At 42.7% G+C, this 23,645-nt stretch overlaps 1 protein-coding gene across 1 annotated transcript in view; it reads right to left on the bottom strand.

The window, feature by feature from the left end:
• Window positions 1–21,328, bottom strand: part of EGFL6 (EGF like domain multiple 6) — a 47,788-nt gene extending 26,460 nt beyond the window's left edge. The window contains exons 1-6 of the mRNA XM_059825405.1: window positions 21,261–21,328; window positions 14,114–14,226; window positions 11,890–11,982; window positions 8,891–9,010; window positions 4,977–5,096; window positions 1,099–1,233 (exon numbers count right to left, since the gene is read on the bottom strand). Of these exons, the coding sequence (XP_059681388.1) occupies window positions 1,099–1,233; window positions 4,977–5,096; window positions 8,891–9,010; window positions 11,890–11,982; window positions 14,114–14,226; window positions 21,261–21,328 (649 nt within the window). The remainder of the gene's footprint in view (window positions 1–1,098; window positions 1,234–4,976; window positions 5,097–8,890; window positions 9,011–11,889; window positions 11,983–14,113; window positions 14,227–21,260) is intronic.
• Window positions 21,329–23,645: the final 2,317 nt, after the last annotated feature.

The following is a 23,645-nucleotide window of genomic DNA, read 5'->3' as shown; positions in this document are numbered from 1 at the left end:
CACAGAGACACTTTTGATTTCTCCCACATGAGGGAGCCAAGTTGTTGCACAATTTTTGCACCACTTGCATTTTATCCAGATTGCTTCATTTTTAGCAGCTGACAGGTCCTCTCGTGATGTAAGTCAGCTAGGAGACAAGTAGCAGGAAGACGGACTCAAAAATATGGTATGTCTGAGAGCGAGGTTTAGGTTTGCAGATAAAATCCTGACTATTGAGACCTCTCCCATTTTTCCCCCATGCACACATACAATCTGAAAAAGTATTTTTTCCACTTTAAGAGTCTCAGAGTTTGCATACAACAGAAAATACAAACTTGTGTGTCCAAAACCTGCCTTACAGGCAGGTTCCTCTCACCCCTGACTTCTAATATCAAGCAAATATAAACAAACCCCATGAATTCTCTTGTATGCACTTGTAGTAGTTCCAACCCTTCCAGGCCCTTGTGTAGTCAACTGCTTGAACTTACACTTTGTTGTTCTTCCACCATTCAGCTAATGGATTGAAACAGGAGTAAAGGTGTTTTGACATTTGTTTTAACACCTGGGCCTGTATTTATTTTTGTTAGGGAGAAACTTAGGCATGCAAGAGAGACCTGAAAAGTAATTAAAACCCACTATTTTCATACTTTTTTTAAAAGTTCTGTACTGTCCATCCAAACAACTGTTTTTACAGTCATGAAGGCACTTGATTCACATTCCTCATTAACAACACACACACAAAAGATTGTGGGACTGCTTGTTCATCACAGGTTGAAAGCCAAGAGGACAAAAAATGGCTCTTTAACTAAACCTGTACCAGAAATAACACTTCTTTGTAGTCAACTGCTGCTAATGTACTACAAGCCCTTGCACATCTTGACTTGATGAAATGAGGCAATTTAATTTACAAGTGCTAGTGATTAGGTTTTTCATAAGGCCACAGAGAAAACCCAGAGAAAAGTCCAAAGCATCACCAAGAATATCCTTAGCGACATCTTTTATCCATTTCTGAGGCAGTGTCCCCAGACTAGGCCAACATGCTTCAGGTGATGACAGGAAAGATGCATGGTGTGGGAATGAAAAAGAATGAAGAAGGAAAATTCATGGGCGAAATCTTACCTACACAGTCATAACGGCCGCTGACATATTTTAGTTCATAACCAAGCTGGCACTTGCAGTAGTAGCTTCCAAATGTGTTGACACATCTGCGGTTGTAAGAGCAGACAGCTTTGCCAGTGGAGCATTCATCAATGTCTAGAGCAGGAGAAGAGATGCTGATCAGATCCATGAGAATGTAAACCAGGAAAGCAAGAACTAGTTGGGATTTGCATATGAATGGTTTTGTCTTGGCTATCACCAGTTGTTTAATAAAAAAGTCCTATAATGTCACACTTGGGGATGTCTTTTCCATGCGGTAATATAAATGAAGCAGCAAAATGTGAACTAACTTCATGGAAGATCTTGAGACCTGGCACGGTGAAAGAAAGGGCAACTGGCAGTGGGGATTCTCCCCACTGGGGACAATGTTTTGCCCTAAGGTCATGGAGCAGGGTCAGGAGGAACTCCATAAATTCCATTATTTCCCTGAGAAAGGAAATGTCAGAGAATAGTTTAAGAGAAAGCCCCAGAAACAGGAAACTGAGAGCAACAGCAGCTCTTTCTGCTGAATCTCTGCACCTCCCCTGGCTGGGCTAAGTCACGACATAGCAGGGAGAGTTCCCAGACTGCGAGTGCTCTGCCAAGCAAGGTAGATGACAGGGACAGATGCTTTAGAGAGAGAAGGAGGAAGCTTGGTATGGGAGGAGCCTAAGAACATTGTTCAACAACCATTGTAATTAAATGTTACTAATTTGATTTGATTTGTTGTAATGCCAAATTTAAAATAGTGCCAATTATGATATTTGGCATTTGTCCTTCCCTATCGCATTTTAGCACATAGCAGTGCCTTTGCACGTAATTCATCGTGCCATGCTGCTGCCCTTTACAGCTTAGAATTGCTGTGAAGTGCTGCTGGACACAACTATGATTTCTACCATTCTTTTACAGTGTTTAGGTGATCAAAGGAAAGTGGGCAACAGAAAAATATTTAAACAAACCTGTAGTCAAAAAAATCCCTCTTTCTGCCCATGCCACACATTTCTGATGATGGTCTCTGTCCCTAGCCTCCAGTGCATTCCCAGACCTCTCCAGGTTCTCAGTTCCCAGTGCCTCTGCCAGGACCAGGGTCTGTCACAAGCTAAAGGACAAGCCTGCTGCACTCGATCCTAGTGTGAAGTTTATGTCTGCAATGAACACTGAAGACTCACTGTACTCTTAGAAACAACAGGTTTAGGTTTAATTAAAATTTTTAATCTAGAATTGTTATTTTTTTTCTTTCACCTATGCACATGTAGAAGAGGAAAAGTGAAACACATTAATGTGCAGTTCTGCTCTGTAGGTCCAGGAATAATGCAGCTTCTTAGGAGGATTAAGACTAATAGCCAGGGATCTTCAGACATTTGTCTGTTTATAGTGTTTCTCTGACTAATACCAGAGTATTAGAGTATCTTATAATCTGTTAAGCATTATGCTATATGGCAGGATGTTACTATCTGTCTCATTTTATAGATGGAGAACTGGTGACATACCACAAGTCATGCAGAAAGAAGGAGTCTGATATTTCCAACCACTGGACATATCTTTTTGTCTGTTTTACCTTCTATCATATGTATCAGCATTCTTCCAAATCCATTTGAGCAGGCAAGGTAAATACAAATGAACTCAATACAAAATAAAAAGAGTTGCCTGAAAAATTCAATAGGAAATTTAACAGAACCACTCATCTTGTCTATTGTATTTAAGTACATATATATATCTACAATGTTCACCTTCAGATAGCTCTTAAATAATTCAAACATGTTAACTGTGACTGGTAGTAGTCAGAAAGCCTTGCTGATTACTTAGAGCAGGTAATTTCCAATTACAAACTCATTTAATTTGAAAAAAAGAAATAATGTTCTTATGTTGCAGTTTTTATAGTTTGGAAGTTGAGCCAAGTATCCACATTGGTTTATCTGAGAGCTCCTAAAAGTGATAAAGTAGTCCCAGGCCACACAGCCTTCATATGTGACTTGGTATTACAGCTGTGTGTTAAGGAGAACAATTCATATAGTAACTGTCCTTCTACACAGCAGTGTCTTTTGGTTGATGCATTTATTTAATCTTTTGTTTGAAATGTTAAGTACAATATTGTTTTGGCCATTGCAGGTAAAAATCATTTTTTATGTTTGAATGTTAAACTTCTGAACATTCTGATCATTCAACCCGTATGTATTGGTAAGCAGCATCTGAAATGGATTAGCTACTGTGATTCTTCTTTGCCTGTAAGGTATCATGTCCAAACTGCCCATTATGATCTGGAGGACTTGCACCATTGTGACAGAAAGAATGTAAAAATATGTGAAATCATCAATGTCATTATGTATGTAGCTAAGGGCAGGTTAATAAATAGCACTTGTTGCAAAATTTTTTTCACAGAATCAGAGAATGGTTGAGGTTGGAAGGGACCTCTAGAGGTCATCTGGTCCACCCCTGGTGCTCAAGCAGGGCCACCTAAAGCCAGTTGCCCAGGACCATGTCAGAATGACTTTTGAATATCTTCAAGGAGAAATTCCCATTCTCTATTTTCCATCCTCTTTTGGGCAGCTCTGGGAAATAAAATATTTCCCAGCTGCAATTTTCAATCTTCTGTGCTTGCCTGAACAGAATAAAGATTAAAAAAACCACAAAATATCATTCCCTGGGGTTGACTAGGGGTATTAGCCATTTAGAGGCAGGTGAGACTAGGAAAGAAAGGCTAGATTGGGAAAGAGGGAAAGTAGGAAAGAATGAAACAAAAACCATTTTCTGGATGATTTTTTTTTAAAATTGATATTGTTCAAATGTTACAAGTTAGCATTTTACAGGAAAATGTATTTACTGATTCAAAAGGACAACTTGCATTTCAAGAATTAGCTAAAGCTATTGTAAAGAAGAAATCTGGAACTGAAAATTCTTTTGTTTTTTTCTCATATGAAACTCTGTTACTGGTCCTATGTTAAAATGAAATGGCATAAAGTACATACAAAGCAGTATTTCCCTTAAATTTAAAACAAAGAGCATCTGGTCTGAAAAATTAACACTTTCAAGAGCCTTTCAGGTTTGTCTGTGATGAACAGCAACAAGAATATTGCAGCTTTTGGAAAGATGCCCGGGCAGACCCTGGACCTGATTTATCAGGGCACAGCCCTGCAGACGCTGGGGTCAGACGTGGCTCCCAGCTCACAGCCCTGCTCCTGCTGCTCCCTAACACGCACTTCACTGCTCCTTCTTCTCTAGTTGTTGGCGTGGTCCCTGCTTTGGAGGGTTTGTTTCACATCTATTGGGTTTTGAAAGGAGCTCATTTAGCTTCAGTATTGAAATGGGTACCATTTCAGCTTTGGATTGCAATGCTGTAGCACTGCTTTGTCAGACGACAATGTAAAATGGTATGACAGAACAGTACCGAGTGTTGTAAGTAATGCTTTCTTCATTACACAGGAAATCCCCAGGTAAAGTGGTGTGGAGGCTTCTCTAGAAACATCTGGAAGCTTGTATTGGGGGTTATCACAATAAAACAAAACCCCATCCAAACACAACCCCCAAATCCTATAATGCATTATGTCAGTAGGACAGCTTCCTGCAGGCAAAACATTGTAGACCTCAGAGTAATAGGGAGAAACTGAATCTGTTGATGACTCCAAATTATGTCAAAACATTTAATTATTTATTGGGGATGGGACTCACCTGAAGATTTACACGGCCAATATTATAAGAACAGTTTAATAAAAAAGCATGCAAGCTTTACATCACACTGCAAGTAACAAGAAGCGTTATTCAAGCCAGTGAGGAGAGCTAACTACTTATTAACCTTTCCCCAGACTGTTAAATTTTTTGGGATAGTATAGAAAAGAAGCCGAGAGTGAGTTCTCTAACCATACCAATGCATGTCCTTCCGTTCGGTGCCAGCTGAAGGCCACCTGATGGACAAAGACACTGTACCTCCCCTTTGACTTCTTCACATCCATATTGGCAATTCACCATGACACATGTCCTAGAACCTGAAAACAGTATTTAAAATAACAAAAAGAGCAAAAATCTAGGCTAGGATCACACACTTAAAATTAAGTTAGATCTGGGTGAATGCAGAAAATTAATCAGAACAACAAAATTCCAGTCATCATTAATCAAACTGTTTATACATTAACACATTAGTAATACAATTCAGGAGCCCAGGAGATACATCTTAAATTCCCCCTCTCCTTCACTTTGTTCTTTCCTTATTTGCCCTTATTTCTCCTTTTTTTTCTCTGCTCCCATTTCTGTGACTTCTTACTACTACCTTTTAGTTTCAGAGACAGAACTGCTCAAAGTAGAAAAAAAGGGTTTTTGTATTTTCCACTGGAATGGTTTTACCATACAGAAAACAGTTATTCAGTAGTAAATTGTATTTATTGCTTACCATTAAACATAATTCTAGTATAGAATTTGATTTAAAAAACTATTTAGCCTGATGGACTTAAAAACTGCCCTTTGGTTTGTTTACGGAACAGATACCTGAATCTAATGAGGCACTAGCCAGAACACAAGTCTTGGTTGCCACAGGTTGGTTAGAAGTGTGAAATATTGGCGATGACTTTGATTAGCCTCTAAAGAGAAATGTAAGGGTCTAGATACTGTCTGAGAAACCTATGAGAGGCTAGAAAAGTAGGAGAAATGTATTAAGTATATAGGGAGATATTTCTAAAATCCTGAAGATATCCAGGAAGCATTAGCGTTACGAAGCCAGGGAGTGAAGCAGCATTTGGAAGAGATGGAGGTGTGTGCAAAGGAAGTACTTCTGGCTACTTCACTCTGATTGTGTTCAGGGAAACAGAACTGTATATAGGTTCTTCGTAAGTGGAAAGCCTGGAACAGCTGTCAATTTATTTGAGACAGAAACCAACTGCAAGAACTTGAAACTAGCTTACCACTGAGGTAGAAAATTACATGAATTTTATTTTAAAATGCAACATGTTTATTGTCAGAGGTACTAGCACTTTCAGAACAGTGTACAATAACAGAGTGTATAAAAAAGACAACAATGTGTGTAAGTGCATATATAGCTACAGCCATATTATTTGATTTGAATACAAAATATAATGCGTATTAGCTCTGTGTGCTATTAAAATTAATCTGTTTATTCTGTGATAAAATTATTTTTCTTAGTCCAGTTTGTTTAGACTTTGTGGCTAAGTGATAAATATACAAGGCCCAGAATACACTGTATTTGCAAATGTGTTTTACTTGTGTATGAATGAGAACATACAGGAGGTAAGAGGTAAAAAAAGATGGACTGTAAATAATAATACTTTGTCACATCATCTACTTCCTAAGTGGTAATAAAGAAACTTACTAAACATCATTCTTCTCTAATTGCTAATTGGCTGTTTTCTCTTCTGTTTGAAACTCCTATTCCTGGCTTTGGTTAGACATAGTACTGGGTTAGATGAACTAAGATCTAATCAGATCTAGTACAGTAATTCCTGCAGGGTTTAGGTGATTTTGTGTTCGGTACTAACCTACTATCTATTTTAAGAAATGGTTCTCTGTGGCCCTTAGTCATGTTTTTCTGACACCCTTCTTCCAGCTCCACGGTCTCTTGGCGTGGTTGCAGATAAGCCTGACTACTCAGACTAGGTGGACTTCATCTTGCTAAGGAGACTTACGTCATGTAGAATTTGATTCAAAAGGAGCAACATTATGCTCAAAATGTTTGACTGAATAAAATTATGAGAATTCTAGAGATGATTAAATATCCTAGCATTTCATGCGAGCACAAGCTTAAGTTAGCATCAAGTGAAATGGGAGGCTAGTAGACTTAACCAAGAATAATGTCTACTTGAGTAAATAATTTACTACTTCATTTCATAATCATAGTTTCACCTTAAGAAAATAAAGGCTCCTCAGAACTGGAAGGTGGCAGATGGGTTGGTTAATGAAGCACAAGCTGGATGAACATTTTTTGCCTTCTTCACTAGAGCTGTGAAGAATGAAGACTTCCCTTCTACAGGAAACCTGGTTTTCCTCCTGAAATTTGGTTTCATTCTGTGTCAGCATTTGTCGGGGTCCCACTGAGAAATAATGTTTCCGTGTGCCGAATTGAAATGCAAGCTCCAGGACTCACAGCTGCTCAGGCAATTTTTTCGTATATACTCGACGCTGGCCACTACTGCTGCTGAGAAATTCAGCATTTTGTGCTGGCTTAAGCAAGAGACAGTGCAATTGCACATTTGGTACAAATTTGGTACAAATGAGGTACAAATACAGTTTCTTAAACCAGGAAACTAGTCCTGAACTAAAAATGGCTTAAAGCTAATCCAGCAGCAATGGTTAGTAACAACCTGGATCTAGTTTTCTGACTTGGTTCAGAAGTGTGGCTGCCGGAGCGGGAGTGAGGGATGGATGGGACAAAGCTGCTGCTGGGCTCGAAAGGTAGTTTCTTTTGACTGTAGTTCTGGCTTTTGCCAACTTCAGCTGTCTATAAGACAGTGGCCTTACTGAAAAGTGCTCGGTGTATGATGTCAGCAGATAGATACACAAATTATCTTGGAAGAAACGGAAGGAATACATATCCATTTCTCAGGGGTCTCAGGGCCCCACAGCTGTTGTCTGCTGGTGATACCCACCGTGATTAGAAATGCAGAGGCACAACCCTGAGCTGTGCTGCAGGGAAAGGAAACCCTCCAGAAGCTCTGGCCCCAGGCACTTTTTGCAGCAATTTCAGTCTCCCTGCAATGAGAGAGAGAGCAGGAGCTCTGGCTTTTCTGCCTGCCCCAGAGCTGCAGACCCTGCACTCCTGCGAGTGTTTACTAAGGCTGGGTATTTTTCCAGTTATCCCAAAACTGACAGTAAACTTGCCAGATGGACACCCTGCCTGGTGAATGGTTGTCTCCAAGGTCTGGAGATCAAAGCCTTTCAGAGTTTATGGTTCTCTCTCATATCCATGGGGAAGATTGTGCTGCACCACATACATAAAAGGTCCATTTCTTTAGGACGGACCTCTCAAGCAGATCATTCCACTGCTGAGACCAACTAGCTTCCTTGTCCAACTGATGGATCTGCTTCAGTCCTGTGGACTCCAGAAAGGGTTGTCACCATGTTACCTAGGGTTTTTGTGAAATTCGAAGCCAAAATACCTGTATGGAACAGCTCAGGTGAAGAAAAAAACCTATTTTCTACAAACAAAACAGTGTCATTGAAAAATAAGAAGCTTCCTCAGGTCTGAAAAATCAGGTTGGCTAAGAAAACAGAATACTTTCCATTACATTGCTGGCTTAAAGACAAAGAAAATAGGTAGAAATACAGTTTAGATAAGCCTTAGCTCAGTGAACAAATGTTTGCAAGAAGCTGGTGGCAAGTGTGAGAAGCATATCAACACTCAGAGAAAATAAATGAGTCAGGGAACACACAAAGATAAAGCAAGGAGTAATGGCATGAAATTCAGCACAGTAAAAAGTAGTCTATATTGGTGCTTTGCTTGGATAGATTAATGCATCCTTATTCAACAGATGAACTGGCAGGACTACATACCAAGGTTATACTAGCTGTCCTTCATCTGAAGTAACACTGCAAATATTGTTACTTCTAGCAGGACAAAAATTCCTCTGAACACCAAAATACAAGTATGACCTAGTTTGCTTATCCAGATACTGCCAAATAGAAGGCCTCTTTCAGCTGCTGACAGTACCAGAGAGCTGAGGCAAAGACCCTATCCTGAATAAGCTAAATCCATTCATCACAAGAAGAAAATCTGCTGGGATCAAATGCGATTAGATGATTTCGGTGTGCCTGTCCAATTAGCTCTATTACTTACTTGCACATGTGCCATCTGGCATAAGCATGTACCCGTTGAGACAATAGCACTTGTAGCTGCCGTGTGTATTCATACATCTGTGTTCACAGGGACGTGGTTTCAGTCCACATTCATTCAGATCTGCAGAAGTCATTGGAATGAAGTGAGTGCTGGGTTTATATACATAGATTCATACATATAGGTGGATAATATTGCCTAATGCCTTGAATTCCCCACAGTAAAATCGCCTGGATTGAAAATGAGCCAGCCCCTTGCAAGATGAGAGTTTAGCAGACCATCTGGCTGAAAGACTGCTAGCAAAACTAACATACACAGACCTCTACACCTGAAAAACTAATGCAAACTCTGGCCACATCTGGCAGCTTGTTAGGAAGAGGTGGAGGGGTCGGGAGAGGGTTAGTCTCTTTTCTGGGAGTTATTTTTCTGGATTTCTCTGATTCTAACTGGAGATTTTAGCCCTCCAGTTAACCTCTGTACTAGAAAGGCAAAAACATGAGACTAAGAACAGCAAATCAGCTTGAGATAAAGTGAAACAAAGACTTTTATTTTTTTTTTCCTGAGCTACACATTGGCACCAAGGTTATCAGTAGCAGAAATGAAATATGATATATGATAAGGATTATGTGACTTTAAGAATAAAAGGACAAATCTCAAAAATCTCAAAATCCTGAGAATAAAAGCATCCTAAATCCTTCTTAAAATCCAGGATTTAAAAGGCTTTGCAGAAACTAAATTCATTTCAAATTTCCAATAGCTATCCTTCACAGAGAGAACACTAGAATCCTGAAAAGTTTAACTTGTGTGGTATAGGCAGAGCAGTGCTGACAATGGTATTGGTCCTATGACAAGGGGACAACATCTGTGCTTGTGCCTTCTGGGAACTGACACGTCTCCTGCTTGTATTTTGAAAACTCATTAGTAAACATACAGAACTCATTAACAGAATGCACCAGCATATGCAGCCCATTCAACATGTGTTTATCAGCACATACTAGCAATAAAATAATTTCAATAAAGATGCAACTCTCCAAGCACCGAGCTTGTGCAGCTCCACTTCTAATGGGAGAAGCATCTGTTCTCATGTCTATGTGCCCTGCAGACCACAGAAAAATCTCCAGACTATTCAAAGCATAAACTTTGTGGTGGTTATACATGTGCAGAATTGTTTGTTACAGATCAGTCCAGAGAGGAAAAAGAGGGTTGCATTCTATTACTTAAACATAGGGTCTGTTTGAACGAGGAAAACCTATCAGCTTGCCAATCACATTGGATTTTTCTGCTACTGTGGCTCCACTAAATAACCAAGACTCTTGTAACAAAGAAACCAGAGGGGAACAAAAGTTATTCCATTTAGACCATACATTTTCAAAAGTGCTTAGCTGCACCTATCTTGCACAAGGCACAGTACTGCACAGATAGCATACACACCTCTAAAAGAGAACCTATGGAGATAAGGCTAATTTAGCTCAGACTCAGTGGCAGGCTAATACAGTCCCCTTATCTCTGTTATTTTAGTTAGCTCATGTTGAGCTTGCTCACCAGGGCATTCTGCTGTAAGGACAGACCAAGGCTACATCTGCCGGTAAATTAAAAGTGGCTCTGAGCATTCCTGGGTGCTGGAATATGACCACCTATATGGCTATACTATTGAAATAGCTCCGTGACATTTCTAGCCTGTGCCAGCCACCACTTTACTAAAAAATTCCTGGCCATGGCTCAGAAGGTAGAAGAGCCCAGGGAGCTAACAGGCAATTTGCACATGTAGGTCTGTGTGGTGTTTCCACCAAGCCTTGGACTCTGAATCAAGTGCGCAGAACTCATATGCTTGCGTGCGGAGGGCGTATCAAATCCAGCTGGAGTTACTGCACAGAAATAACCTAAGAGCTGGGGGCTTCTCTGTTGCCTTTTGGTAACATTTAAGCTGCCAAATAATTTTTGAGGTTAAACTTCTGGGTTTAGAGGCTGAAGTTGTAAGTGATACCTACATATATATTACACACAACCACAACTGCTGTTTCACTTTGCTCTCTAGCGGTACTGAGGAATTGACTTATTTCCCTGCAATCAACGTCAAAAGTGCAAAAGATGGAGTTTTCTAAAATACTTAACAGTATAGCTTTATAACATATTGTTTGAAAGATACTGTGTAATAAATGGGTTGTTTTGACTCTGAAAAATGTGAGTGTTTTTAGTATGTCAATGCAACGTTTTCAAGCAAAGGGTGCAGGTGCTCAGGAAGGTAGCAAGGACAGACCCATCCATTCGTGTGGCCTTTATGTCCTGCTTCCCTCACACACCTGCAGTTCACTCATTTGCACTGCAATAGGACGGCCCCTCTCGATGCACAGTGACCTGCTCCTTTCATCTGATCCCACACAGGGGTCTCACATATTGAAACAGGAAAAAAAAGCTTAGTTGTCGCCAATGTGTTAGCTGAAATATTTCAATGTCTAACTGCAAGTTTATGGAGGGAAAGTGGTGCATTCAAAGTTTCTGAATGCGCGATCCTATAGAGTCCAAATTGTGTTCTCAAAAATACCAATCAGCATATGCGAACAGATGGCATTGGCCCAGGAAGCTTGAGAAATTACATGTCTAGCATATAATTGCATGCCTTTCTGATGAGAAGGTTAGTTAAGAAAGTAACATGGGTTCCTAGTTAAGAAAATAACATGGGTTCTAGATTTGACTTCTGGCTCTTCTAATAATTTCCTATATAATCTTTCCATGCCTTAATCCTCTGACTATAAATATGACAGTTTGCCCTTGTCATCAGTCTGCAAGAGATGCATGATATAAATTCAAATTTCCGTGTGCTGAAGGAGGCTTAGAGCTTGTCTGGGATGCTGGAGATGCAAAAGCCTTAAACTCTAAGCTCTTCTATGTAAAGAAAATACCTTGCTTTACTATTTTGGTAGATGACACAATCATTACTACAAGATAAGGAAACAGAACATCAACAGTCTGCTTTCTGGAGTAATATCCCCATGTGCACAAACCTTGATTACAGGTTTTCCCTGTAAATCCAGGGAAACATTTGCATTTGTTTGGTCCCATGCACTCGCCATACTTGCAGCCATGTCCACAGGTAGCTGGGGGAGTCAGGCAGAGAGAGGAGAGAGAAAAAGAAAAAATTAGAAATACTCTATTTGAGAACTTTTGCCCCGCTTAGTTGCCTAAAAACTTGTTGCACAAGTTCAACATCCTCCATACCTCTCCCTCTAGTTTGGGCATGGTAGCTGCTGATCAGCACTTTATTTCTGCCAGAGAAAAGTGACCCTAGCATGGATTACACAAGTGTGTGCTCTTCCAGGTTTGTAAAGAACTGGAAAAGAAGGGGCTCCTTTTAGCTCTCTCCCTCATGCTTTTTCTGCCATGCTTACAATTCACATTTAGTTTTGTACTCTTGCCCTTTTCCTATTTTTAAGAAGCCTATGTGAGAAGCAGCTAGCCAGCAGCTTGACTTGCTGTGCTTGGCATCTGGAGTAGGAAAGAGGCAACAGCACTCCTGCAGCCACAGGAGACACATTACCCTACAGCAGTTTTCCACTCTTGGACCTCCTCACTTACAGACGAGGAACATCTCCATCCCTGGTGCAACATCCAGAGCACATCCGTCAAACAATCAGGCAACTATCCTTACCACACATCCCAATATGCATAACTGCATCAGGTTTACAATGACTTGAGAGGGCTGTGCTTAACCTGGATGCATTAAAAAGTAAAATTTTTCTAACTCTCAGCCCTCTGGATCATTAGTCAGAAATTAAATTTTGGCTTTTATAAAGCTTAAGGCTCCTAAAGTCAATGTGATTGTCAACATGAGGGTTATCCAAGAAAAGCAAACCAAACACGCATTTAAATCAGGACTAGCTCTGGAAAAACAGCAAGGGTATGCACTGGGATGCACACCTCACTACCTTGTGTAATTAAGCTGCTATCCAAACAATAGGAAATAGTCACAGTCATAGTTACTATATAGTAAAATTCCTAATTAAAATTCATACTGCAGAATTCAAGTACCTTCTCTGCATTTAAAGATTCATTCAGATGTACTAGCTCTGCAGATTAAGGCTTATTTCAACACTACCCATATCCCTGAATACAACATGGCACAGTGCGAGACCAGCTGAGTATTAACACTGAAGCAGAGAACATCACTGCATCTGGATTTACGATGCAGAATTACATTATAGTTGGCTTAAAGAAATCTTCCAAAGAAGAATCTTAAAAGTTTATGAAAACTGAATTTTACTAATAAAGCACTGCATGGCTTTACAACAAGACAACTTACTCCACTGGCTGGTCAAAGTCACATTTGCCAGTTGTCCCTCAAGGTATTCATTTGCATCAAAACTAAGGTGCTATTAAGCAATGCATAAATATTAATGAAGGTATTAATCAGTTTTTCCTTTTTTAAACTGTCATGCTATATATACTGAGCAGAGACTTTTTGCATCTTTCCCTTTTAGACATCAGTCTGTTGATTTTCAGCAATGAATAACCCTAAGCCTCTATACAAATTCACCAGATATACAATGCCAAACTCTCTGGGACAACAGGTGCAACATCTGAGAAAGATTCCTAAAACATGTATTTTATGACTTTGTTGTGTTTTGCCCAAGTACAGCTAGAGAGAGATTCCACACCACCTTCTCCTTGGGATCTATAGACCTTTTACAAATTAGAAATGTCTTAAGAGTCATCAACTCTTCATTAAGACAAAGATCCACAGACCGGAAAACTGGTTGGCTACTCAAGCTCAAGTCAGCTGCACTTAGTGCTTGGGTTTTATTTATCTTTTTAGAAAGTTAAAACCTCCTGGTTCTCAGAGGCTGTATACTCTGAAGGCAAAGGATACCAACTGATAGAAAACCATTTTAGGAGTCCATATGTAGCATTGGAAAACACTGCATTTTTGGCACTTACTCGACAGCTCTAACAGTATAGGCATTGACCAGGGCTGTGCAGGAGGTTAGAACAGATGGTCCCTTCTGGACCGAAGAATTTCTAAGTATGTATTTTATTGTTTGGTGTTATTTACCCAAAGCTCTGCTTTTTTGAGGTCTCTCAAACATGTTTTATTCACTCTCTCACAGAGTTAACAGATTTCACTCCTCAGAAGGTTTCTTTCTGTAGCTTTGGGAGACATATATGAAATCCCTTTATTAGTACCAAGTACACAGCCATGGAGAGGAAACAAGCATAAAGTGTTAATGTTACCTTCGCAGTGGCCCTTGTTGTTCTTTTTCCAGCCATAACAGCAATCCAACCTAGAGCCATAGCGACACACCCCAGGCTGGCTCACAGCCACCAGCTGCCCACGAGCTCTCGAGCTGTGTAAGGAAGGATAAACACTAGCTCCAGCAGGCACATACACTTTAATCCATTGCTCCGTATACTCCTTTGTACATTTCCCTTATGTTTTATCCACCGTCAGGCATTTTCATTTCACCAAACCTAGGGCAGTGTTCCTAGATGGGAAGGCAAAGTTTCATTTGGTTGGAGAAACAGGGGAGATGGGAACATTTCACCTGTAATAAATTAACAGTGCAACATAAATCCTTTTGTCCTGGTTTCAGCTGGGATAGAGTTAATTTTATTCCTAGTAGCTGGTATAGTACTGTGTTTTGGATTTAGGATGAGAATAATATTGATAACACACTGATGTTTTAGCTGTTGTTGAGCAATGCTTACATTAAGTCAAGGACTTTTCAGCTTCTCACACTGCCCTCCCAGGTGCACAAGAAGCTGGGAGGGGACACAGCCAGGACAGCTGAGCCAAACTGGCCAAAGGGATGTCCCCTACCATATGACGTCATGCTGAACAAAAAAAACCCGGGGGGCATTGGCCTGCGGGTTGCGGCTGCTGCTCGGGAACAGGCTGGGCATCGGTCAGCAGGTGGTGAGCAATTGCATTGTGCATCATTTGTTTTGTATATTCTTTTATCATCATTAGTATTATTTTCTTCCTTTTCTATCTATTAAATTGTTTTTATCTCAACCCATGAGTTTTACCTTTTTTCCGATTCTCTCCCCCATCCCACCGGGTGGGAGTGAGCGAGCGGCTGTGTGGTGCTTAGTTGCTGTCTGGGTTTAAACCACGACACCTTTCTAATGAGAAACATGGCAAAGGCAAAAAATACAGCCAGGTCCCCTGCTAGAGTGAGTGATTTTTAATATCAGTGAAGTCAATGGGGCTACTCCAGCTTGTGTCACATGAAGAATCTGGATTGGCTATATGATGCCATCCATACCTGACAGTGCTATTGCTTTGGATGACGAAATACTGATTCTACAGAAAAGCAGCTTTCTGAGCATCAGTCGGCCCCATAAAAGCTAGTGACTTGCAGACTCATAGCCACTGCATATGTGCAGATTGATTGTGTAAGTGCAGACAGTCCTGTGCACTCTGGTTGCATGGGACTCCCTGACCAGACAAATTAACATTAATTTAACCTGCCAACAAGCCCAAGGGGTTCAAAGTCACTGTGCAGCTCAACAGCTGCAAGAGTTGGAAAACCTGCAACATTAGTTGCCAAATTTATAAATCTGATGGAAATCCACAACTGTATAAGTCTTCTAGACCTACTCTGTGCTGCAATGGGTGCTGTGACTCTGGTTCTCTTCCCCCGCTGCTTGCTGTTACTTAAGTTCTCTATTACTACACGCCTGTCGCCTTTATGAAACTCTCTTCTTTATCCAAAATCCTCTGTCCTCACTGCTTTTTCCAGGCCATAATTTAAAAAGCACTTTCTTCAAAGAGTCCAAAGTGTTGTTTCTGACACAGAAAACACCTTATCTGCGAGAGCTTCGTAGCAAGTGATTAGGGGTATTGAGGTGGGGAATACATAGCAACAAACATCCCCATGGTGGGGAAAAAAAAAAAATCAACAGGCCAGGAACTTTTACATTTTTTAGTCTGATGCACAGCAACGGTATTGCTTTATCATCTTAGGGCAGTGCTTTGTACATACCCTCCTGGGCTTATCTGTAAGGTTGGCACTCTTATGGGAACAATTACTGCAAACATCACTAAGGCAAACTAGTAAAATAAATATATGCATACACTTCAAAGATACAAGGTGTTACTTCAGAGTTACTTCTACTGGAGAGAGAAGGGAGTTCAGAGGAAATGTGTAAGCTCATGTATCTGAGATACCCCGAATGAAGAGATGGTTCTAATGTCACTGCCAAGTAAAAAGACTTCAGTGTTGGAATAAGCTGTTCTGAAGTCACCCAGCCTTTGCCAGCCACCCAGGGGTGCCATGTACAGGGCTGCATATACCCCATCTTCAGACAGGCGAAAGAGTGTATCAGAACAGCTGCAACTCCTGTATGGGTGTCTATTAGAAATCATCACCCTGCCTCTGGATTTACAGACAATAAAAGAACACTTTTTCATTTTGTTCATCCGAATGCTGCTGGCTTACATCACTTGCAGTATACAAGTTAAAGAACACGTGTTCTGCTTACATGCTAAAAAGCTCTCTTGAATTCACCAGGACAGTAAATGTATATTCTGTTTACATCTCAGAAAATCCCCTTGAGTGCACTGGATAGTGCTATGACTCTCCTGGAAGGTTAAAATGCCTAAAGCTTGGAGGAAGCAGGATCTCTGTACTTTCCAAAAGGTGCTCATTTCCACAGGAAGACAAACTCATTCAGTAACATTTTATTTAATAGTTCACTTCAAAATCAAATAATGGAAGTGTCTTTACAAAGTGTACAATATCTCACAAGATTTCAGAACAAAATTCTCTTAAAACTGGGAAATATTCCATAAAACTGCGAATAAAATGAGCATAGCTGAACTGCCCTGGACAAGGTCTTTCACTTGTTCTGACTTCCACAACAAACACCAAGTTGGAGCCTACCTTTGGCAGCGGGAAAGGTCAACTAGATCATTGAAAGCCCACCTGGATCCCAAAATCTGGGAAGAAAACCGGTTTTGCCAGGTTAGTCCCTTAGACCCATAAAGAACCACCAGCCATCAGCTCAGCTATTGCTGTCGGGAATTCAGCATTTTTTGCAAAAGAAAGAATTTTAGAAAGAGGAGATCCTTTCAGGCAGGCAGATCCTTTCCAGAAGAATGTCACATGGACCCTCCTGGACACTGGGGGAGAAGTAATGCCGACTGGAGACAGAGGACACTTCTGATCCCTCCCTATAAGATATTCTTATAGGATTTCACAGGGAGTACCTAGAGGCCTGAGTGAGATTGCTGTGCTTGTCACTGTCTGCTCAGTGTGCAAAAAATGCCTGGTCTTGAAGTACCTGCAGCCTAAATACATGACTGAAGAAGAAAGGCAAGAGAGGGTAGACTGTGCAGGTCGAATCGCTGTGCAGGTCAGTGGCAAGAGTGGTCTCTGCATTTCTAGTGAGGAACTCTGTCCTCCAAGACTCAGCAGCCCACAGCACTAGTGCTTAGAGTAACAAGCGGCAGAGTCACCCACCCAGGGTGCCCAGGCAGCAGAGAAGTAACCGATTTTACGTGGCTCTGACATTGCTGACCAGTAGGATGGCATTTAGCAAAGCACATTGAAGATGAATAACAAGAACTCCTACAATAAGCCAGGGCCTCCTTAGTCGAGGTGACAGAAAGAAAGAGCTGGCCATATTTGCTATCACAAGGTCATTTTGAGCTACTAGCAGCATTATAAAATAGGTGGGACCCTCAGATGTTTCAGTCAAAATTCCAGGAAGGTTTTACTGCTGCCATATCAGATTGTATAGTGTACAGTTCTTAACATCCATGTTGAAGAACTATGAATTATGTATGGTATATATGATAAAAGGTATGAAGAATGGAAAACTCGTTTTAGAGAGGACGAGAAAACTTGGTTTCAGCTGAACAAACCAAAAGCCAAGAGGGGATTTGATTGCTTCCTACTAATGTCAGGCTGCTCCAAATGAGAGAGGGAAGAGCTTGTTAAGAGAAAGGCCAATTTTTATCCATTTGCTCTTCTGCTACTGTCCATTAATGCTCTGAATGGGATACAAAAGCACGAACACAGCTAGGAGAGGGGTGTGAGTCTTGAAGAGCATTGAAGAACCAGGAGAACAATTCCTACCTAATTTTAAGATATATAGTCTCTTTCACAAACAGAGAAAGATCTAGTGTTGCTTGTAATGATACTAACATAGGCATGAATGAAGTTATGTCCCATTTACTCAGCTGCAGCTGAAAAAAAATGTTCCTTTCTGGAGTAATATGAAGATCTTAGAATTCTATCCCAAAAGAAGTTGGATCAATTCAGAGCAAAGCCTTCAGAAACTGGCCAGGACCAGGTAGGTATATACCTAGGTATAGGTATACCTACGGTGGTGTGAGCTGCAGACAAAAGAAATAGGGTGTGTGATGTGAGGACAGACATTAAACTACTACACAGTACCTTTGACTTCTTGCAGTGATTTGATTAATTTGATATTAAAAAAGAAAACATGTATTTACAATAAAACATGTGCTGCTCCACTGATAAAGTGGCAAGGTAGATCTTCCAGCAGAGCTAGGTTGCTGATAGGGTAGGACTGATATCCCCAATAGTTTAAATACAACTGCAGAGGAAAATATTGTGATAACTGGTGAAAGAGGGGAAATAAAGCACACCTGAATGTTGGGACTTGCTTATCCAACAGATTCCCTCTGCCCCCCCTTTTTTGTTGTTTCATTCTATAAAATAAGAAAACAGTTTTACATTGCATCAGTTTCTCAAAATTAGTTATGACCTAGGCCAAATCCAAGCTACTAAAAATATCTGTATACCAATAGGCAGTCATAAATTTCAAATACCATAACTGGGCTGATAGCTGTGCTGCACTGTAATCCTCATTAGCAGCTGCTTTACCAGTAACAGCTAAAATAAAAAGAAGTAAAACTCCCAACAGTGAAAAAAGTTATTTGTCATGTTCTCCTGACCAGTGATCATGAGCAGTGTAAGCCCTGCCCGAACTGAATTATGTGACAGTAACAGCTGCAGAGGATGAGCGAGCAAGTGTTCAAAAGCCTGATTTAACCGGGTAGGTAGATAACAAAAGTCAGGTATGGTTTGAGTTAGTACAGCTGCTTGTTTTCAGGTCCTATTAATATTCTGTATTTTACTAAAGTTTTCTCTGGAAAGAGCTTTTACCTTCTTTTTTCTTTCTTTCTTTTTTTTTTCTTCTTTTTCCTACAGGACACAGCTGCTGAATAGATTTAGCACACTTGTTTCCATAAGATCTCTACAGGACACTTTTGGTCAGTTCTTGCGCACAGAACAGCTGCCTGCTGCTGGGGGGGAGGCAGTGGGAGGGGGCGAAGGTCTCAATTATATTATTAGCCACTTCCAGTTAACTTCAAAGACGGGATATTATTCCTTTCTTTAATTTCCCTCTTAAAGATTTCTGGACATTGTTGCTAGTAAAAAACAACTAGGACCAAACCTAAGATTTTGATTAACCAGTATATTCAGAAGGACAAAAGGATGGTATCCTGCAACTTAGCAGTTTGAAAGAAATTCCTAAAAAGTCTGTTATGAGTGTATGTCACGCAGAGATAGATTTGAACATTTTTCCAAATAAAGGCATAGGGGTTTTTTGTTGTGATGGTTGGTTGTTTTTTTGGGTTGGTTGTTTGTTTGTTTTTACCCAATTTTATTTGAAAGGTGACTTCCTTCTAGAAAAAAGTTCACCTATAATTGTATTAAGTAAAACGAAGAAAGTGCCACCCATTATCTTTTAATAACTGTGTCTTAGATGTCCTTTCAGCCAGTTCCAGGCACTCAGCATGACAACAGTCCTGCTTCACTGCGAGTCCCTCCCAAAACATCAAATGAAGTTTAGCTTGTGCTTGCAGAAGTTCCTTTAAGGCTTCATGTGCATGCCAAACTCCTTAAAGGAAGTGCTCAGAGCAGAAAATTTTGAAGTCCAGGTATGAGAGCTACACTTCTAAGAGACAAAAATAATTGTAGTTCATTTTTTCCAAACTGATTCTAATTTTCACTATTTCCTGTTCCTTCTTCCCAGGTATTCAGAGCCGATAGGATTTCTTTGTCTTCTTAAATTAGTATCCCTCATCATCCAAGACTTCTATCAAGATGTTTAAAAAATCTCTTCTTTCCCCTTCTTCCCAACGGAAAAGACAGAATGACAATCTTGGCAGAAAAGAGAGATGCCACTACCAGCATCAACTTGGACAAGACAGGCTGTAGAGCAATCAGTCTTAGGTAGGTTGTAGGTTTCCCATAGATTTCACGACTTACTGTCAAATGACATTTTTACCGAACCCATGCCTCTTTGCTTCAGCTAACTCCAGGCCATACTTTCATCTGGAAGGAGATAATGCTCTTATTTTGCAGTTTTACACCTTTCAAAGTGTTTGAAATGCAAATACGCAACATCAAGAAATTACTAACATGAGCATTTAAATGGAGCTCTGCTTTGAGAGCAAATGTGTTTTCTGTAAGAGCGGGTATGGAGTTTATAAACTTCCAGTGCCCGAGGAGCTGGCCCCTTGATAGCCCTGCGTGTGCCGGAACAGCGCTCTGCCACTTGTTGATCACAAACATTCCCATTCACAAACCTGATACTAAGCAAATAAACCACACCACATCTTGAAGGCTTCATCCCCAGTTGCCGGGGATGCTCCTTTTACTGGCTACTCCCTTGCTGCAGCGCTTGCGGCCTTTTATTTGCTTCTGGAGAACCGGGAGGGGGAACAGCGGAATGGCTTGACCTGGAGTAAACAGTTTTCTTTATCCTCTCTCAAAATCTCATTCTGTTTCTGGAGTGTACCTGTCTCTGCAGAACCTAACAACTGCCATGCTAGGCCGATTTTAAAGCGTCTGTTCAGAGGAGCAAGCCGAAGAGCGGAGCAGCTCGCACCTTTCTATAGGTGGTGCAGCTCTTCTCTTCGTTTGGATCGTCACTAGCGCACTGAAGTTACCGTTTGTCGCAGAGTAAAAGAGCCCACAGCTTTGGTGCGGTTGCTTCAAGGGAAGCGGCACACACGGCAGCTAGAAAGCCTGAGCCGTTCCGCCAACGGCGTTCAGCACCACGGAGCCGGGGCCCCGCCGTACCCGCTCGTACGCGGCACTGCAGGGAGCGGCCGGCGCTGTGCAGCGCGGCCCCGGGGGCCTGCGGCCGCCGGGGCGAGACCCGCGGACACGGGTGGAGGAGGGACTCGCTTACATCCGCACCAGCGGGCGAGCACAGCAGCCCCCGGCACGGCAAGGAGCGCACGCAGCCGCCCGGCCCGGCCACCCGCGGAGCCGCCGGCCGAGCACCCGGACCCAGCCCCGGCCCGCCCGGGCGCCACGGGGCGCTCCCACACCGTGGCGGGGCAGCGGTCCCCGGGCCCCCTCCCGACCACCGCCCCGCCCTCCCCGCTCACCTGTCCGCGGCGGCCAGCCCGGCGGCCAGGAGGGCGGCGAGCAGGGCGCCCCCGGGCGCCGGCACCATCGCCCGGCCGGGGGGAGGCGGCCCCGGCCCCGGCCCCGGCCCCGGCCCCGGCCCCGGCCCCGCGGCGGTGAGGCGGCGGCTGGCTGGCCCTCGGCGGCGGGCGGGCGGATCGGAGAGCGGGCGGGCGGGCGGCGGGACGGGGCTCTATAACCTGGCGGGGCGGGGCGGGGCGGGCCCGCCTCCGGCCGCGCTCGCCTCACGCGTCCCACACGCGCCGCGACGGGGCGGGCAGCGACCCCCGGCGGGGCAAGCGGCTCCGCCGGGCGAGCGGGGCCGGGGCGGCGGGGAAGAAGGGCGGCCCCGCGCCGCCGGCTCGCCCCGGCCGGGAGGAGGGCGGGCTGCCGCCGGGGAGCCGCTGCCCTGCGGGTGCGGGCACAGAGCCACGGCGGTGTCCCCCCGGGGAAAGCCACGTCGGCCCGGCGGGCGGTACGTCCCCCCAGCGCCGTCCCGAGACCGGGCGCGGCCGCTGCTGTAGGCTCGTCGCGTGCAACAGCCGGCGCTGTCCCGCAGCGTCTGCCTCCGCGGGCACCCGCCGTCCGCCGGGGCACCTCTGCGACGGGTTTGTACCGCAGGGAAATGACATTTGCGCTGAAAGGTTCGCGGGTTTTGCCTCTCAGTTGCAGGACATTCCGTGGCCAAACTTTGTTTAAGCTGCTAAGGCAACTGCCCCGGGCTAAGTTTTTATTTAAGCTGCTAATGCTAATTGGTTACATTACTTCTTGCTAGCTGGTCCTTCGGCTTTGGGGTTGCTGCCACGGTATGTGACCTGCCTCACCCCCTGGTATATCCTCCTAGGGTAATGCTTGCATTTCGGGGGTGCTGGGTTTTAGGTTTTCATCGGGTTGTTCGGTTTTGTTCAAGATTAATTAAGGACCCTATATTTTTGCATTGATGGAGAAACTTGGTTAAGATGTGACTGATGTTTGCCAGCAAATTAAAAATGTTTCAGTGCAATACTGGTAAGCTATGTTCTGCCTGCGTTGTATCCCTTGATGCCTTCCTCATACTACAAAAGCACCCAGCAGGAAAAGGATATGTCTGTCTTTTTTATGCTAATGTTCACACTAGCCTACTTGCTAAACACTTTTTGGCAATAAAGAATATTGCATTGACTCTGTTCCCAATTTCCAGATCCGACAATGAACAATTTTCCCAATCCCAAGCTCTAGATAGTTGAAAGCAACTCTGCTGTATTGAGCATATGGAGAGGGCAGCCAGAATCAGCAGAGACAGCATAGCACCTGTACAAAGCAGGGGATATTTAGTCAGATTTAGTGTTCTTATTGAAAGCATCTGGATACCGGATTCTGAGCCCATCTTTACTTGGACACATTCAGAACTAGACCAGGGAGTGTGAAGAGCAGCTGTTACAAAGGCCAGGTTGATGGAAGGTTACAACCTGAGTAATCACAAGGAAGTGGTAATTAATACTTAAAAATCCCAAGTGCTGACAATACATATGCAATGTAATAATCACAATCAATCAGTTGATTCAGAAAGCAGAAATATTTATAAAAGTAGCGTTGACACAAATTTGAAAGTTTAAGTCAAGAGAATTCTGACCTGCAATGCTAATTCTGGAGTAAAAATACCCATCACTACAACCAAGCAACATTTTTTTGCTACGTAAATTTCTTAGGAAATACCTACAGTAGCTCTGTTTGCAGCGATAAGGTATCTAACACAAAATGAAATAGGGAAAGCTTTTATCACTCTTGACTGTTTGTGTTTGAATGACACCATCCACTCAGCCATCTCATAGAGCCTTGTGAATGTAAGGTCGGTCCTGGAACATTGCTGGGAGTTTGAAAGGACTAATTTTCCTTTTTTGACAGAAGGGAAAGCCGAGGACTAAGTGACGTGTCTGGGATCACCCGGCAAGTCTGTGGTAAAGGCAGGAAAAGAGAACAGACCTTCTCACTAGGTCACGTGCCGTGGGTCACCCCGATCAGTTCAGCGGGTGTCGACAAGCATGCCTCAGCAGAGGGGGCCGGATGGTTGATACAGTCAGTGCCACTATCTGTCTGCAGTCCCCAGGGACTGCCAGGGGTGCTGCAGGAGAGCCTGTGTACACTGGCATGTTGAACTCAGCATTCTAAGCACAAGCCTTTGGCCAGCTTGTTCTTCTGTGATCCTTGCCATGGGAATGGGAATGTCCAGGAAAGCTGGGATGGCAACTGTTTTAGTTACTCCAGCTTAATCCTCTGCTGAGGAATATCAACACCTACACTCAAGAGAGGTATTTGAAGCAGCAGTGCCTATTTGGGTCAGTCTAAAATGATTACCTGAAACTCTGTCCTTGATTTAGAACAGTAAT

This window comes from Gavia stellata, chromosome 1 (genome assembly GCF_030936135.1).
Source record: "Gavia stellata isolate bGavSte3 chromosome 1, bGavSte3.hap2, whole genome shotgun sequence".
Classification (NCBI taxonomy): domain Eukaryota; kingdom Metazoa; phylum Chordata; class Aves; order Gaviiformes; family Gaviidae; genus Gavia; species Gavia stellata.
Note: the sequence above shows the minus strand (reverse complement) of the source record. Positions and strands in the feature narration are given on the sequence as shown.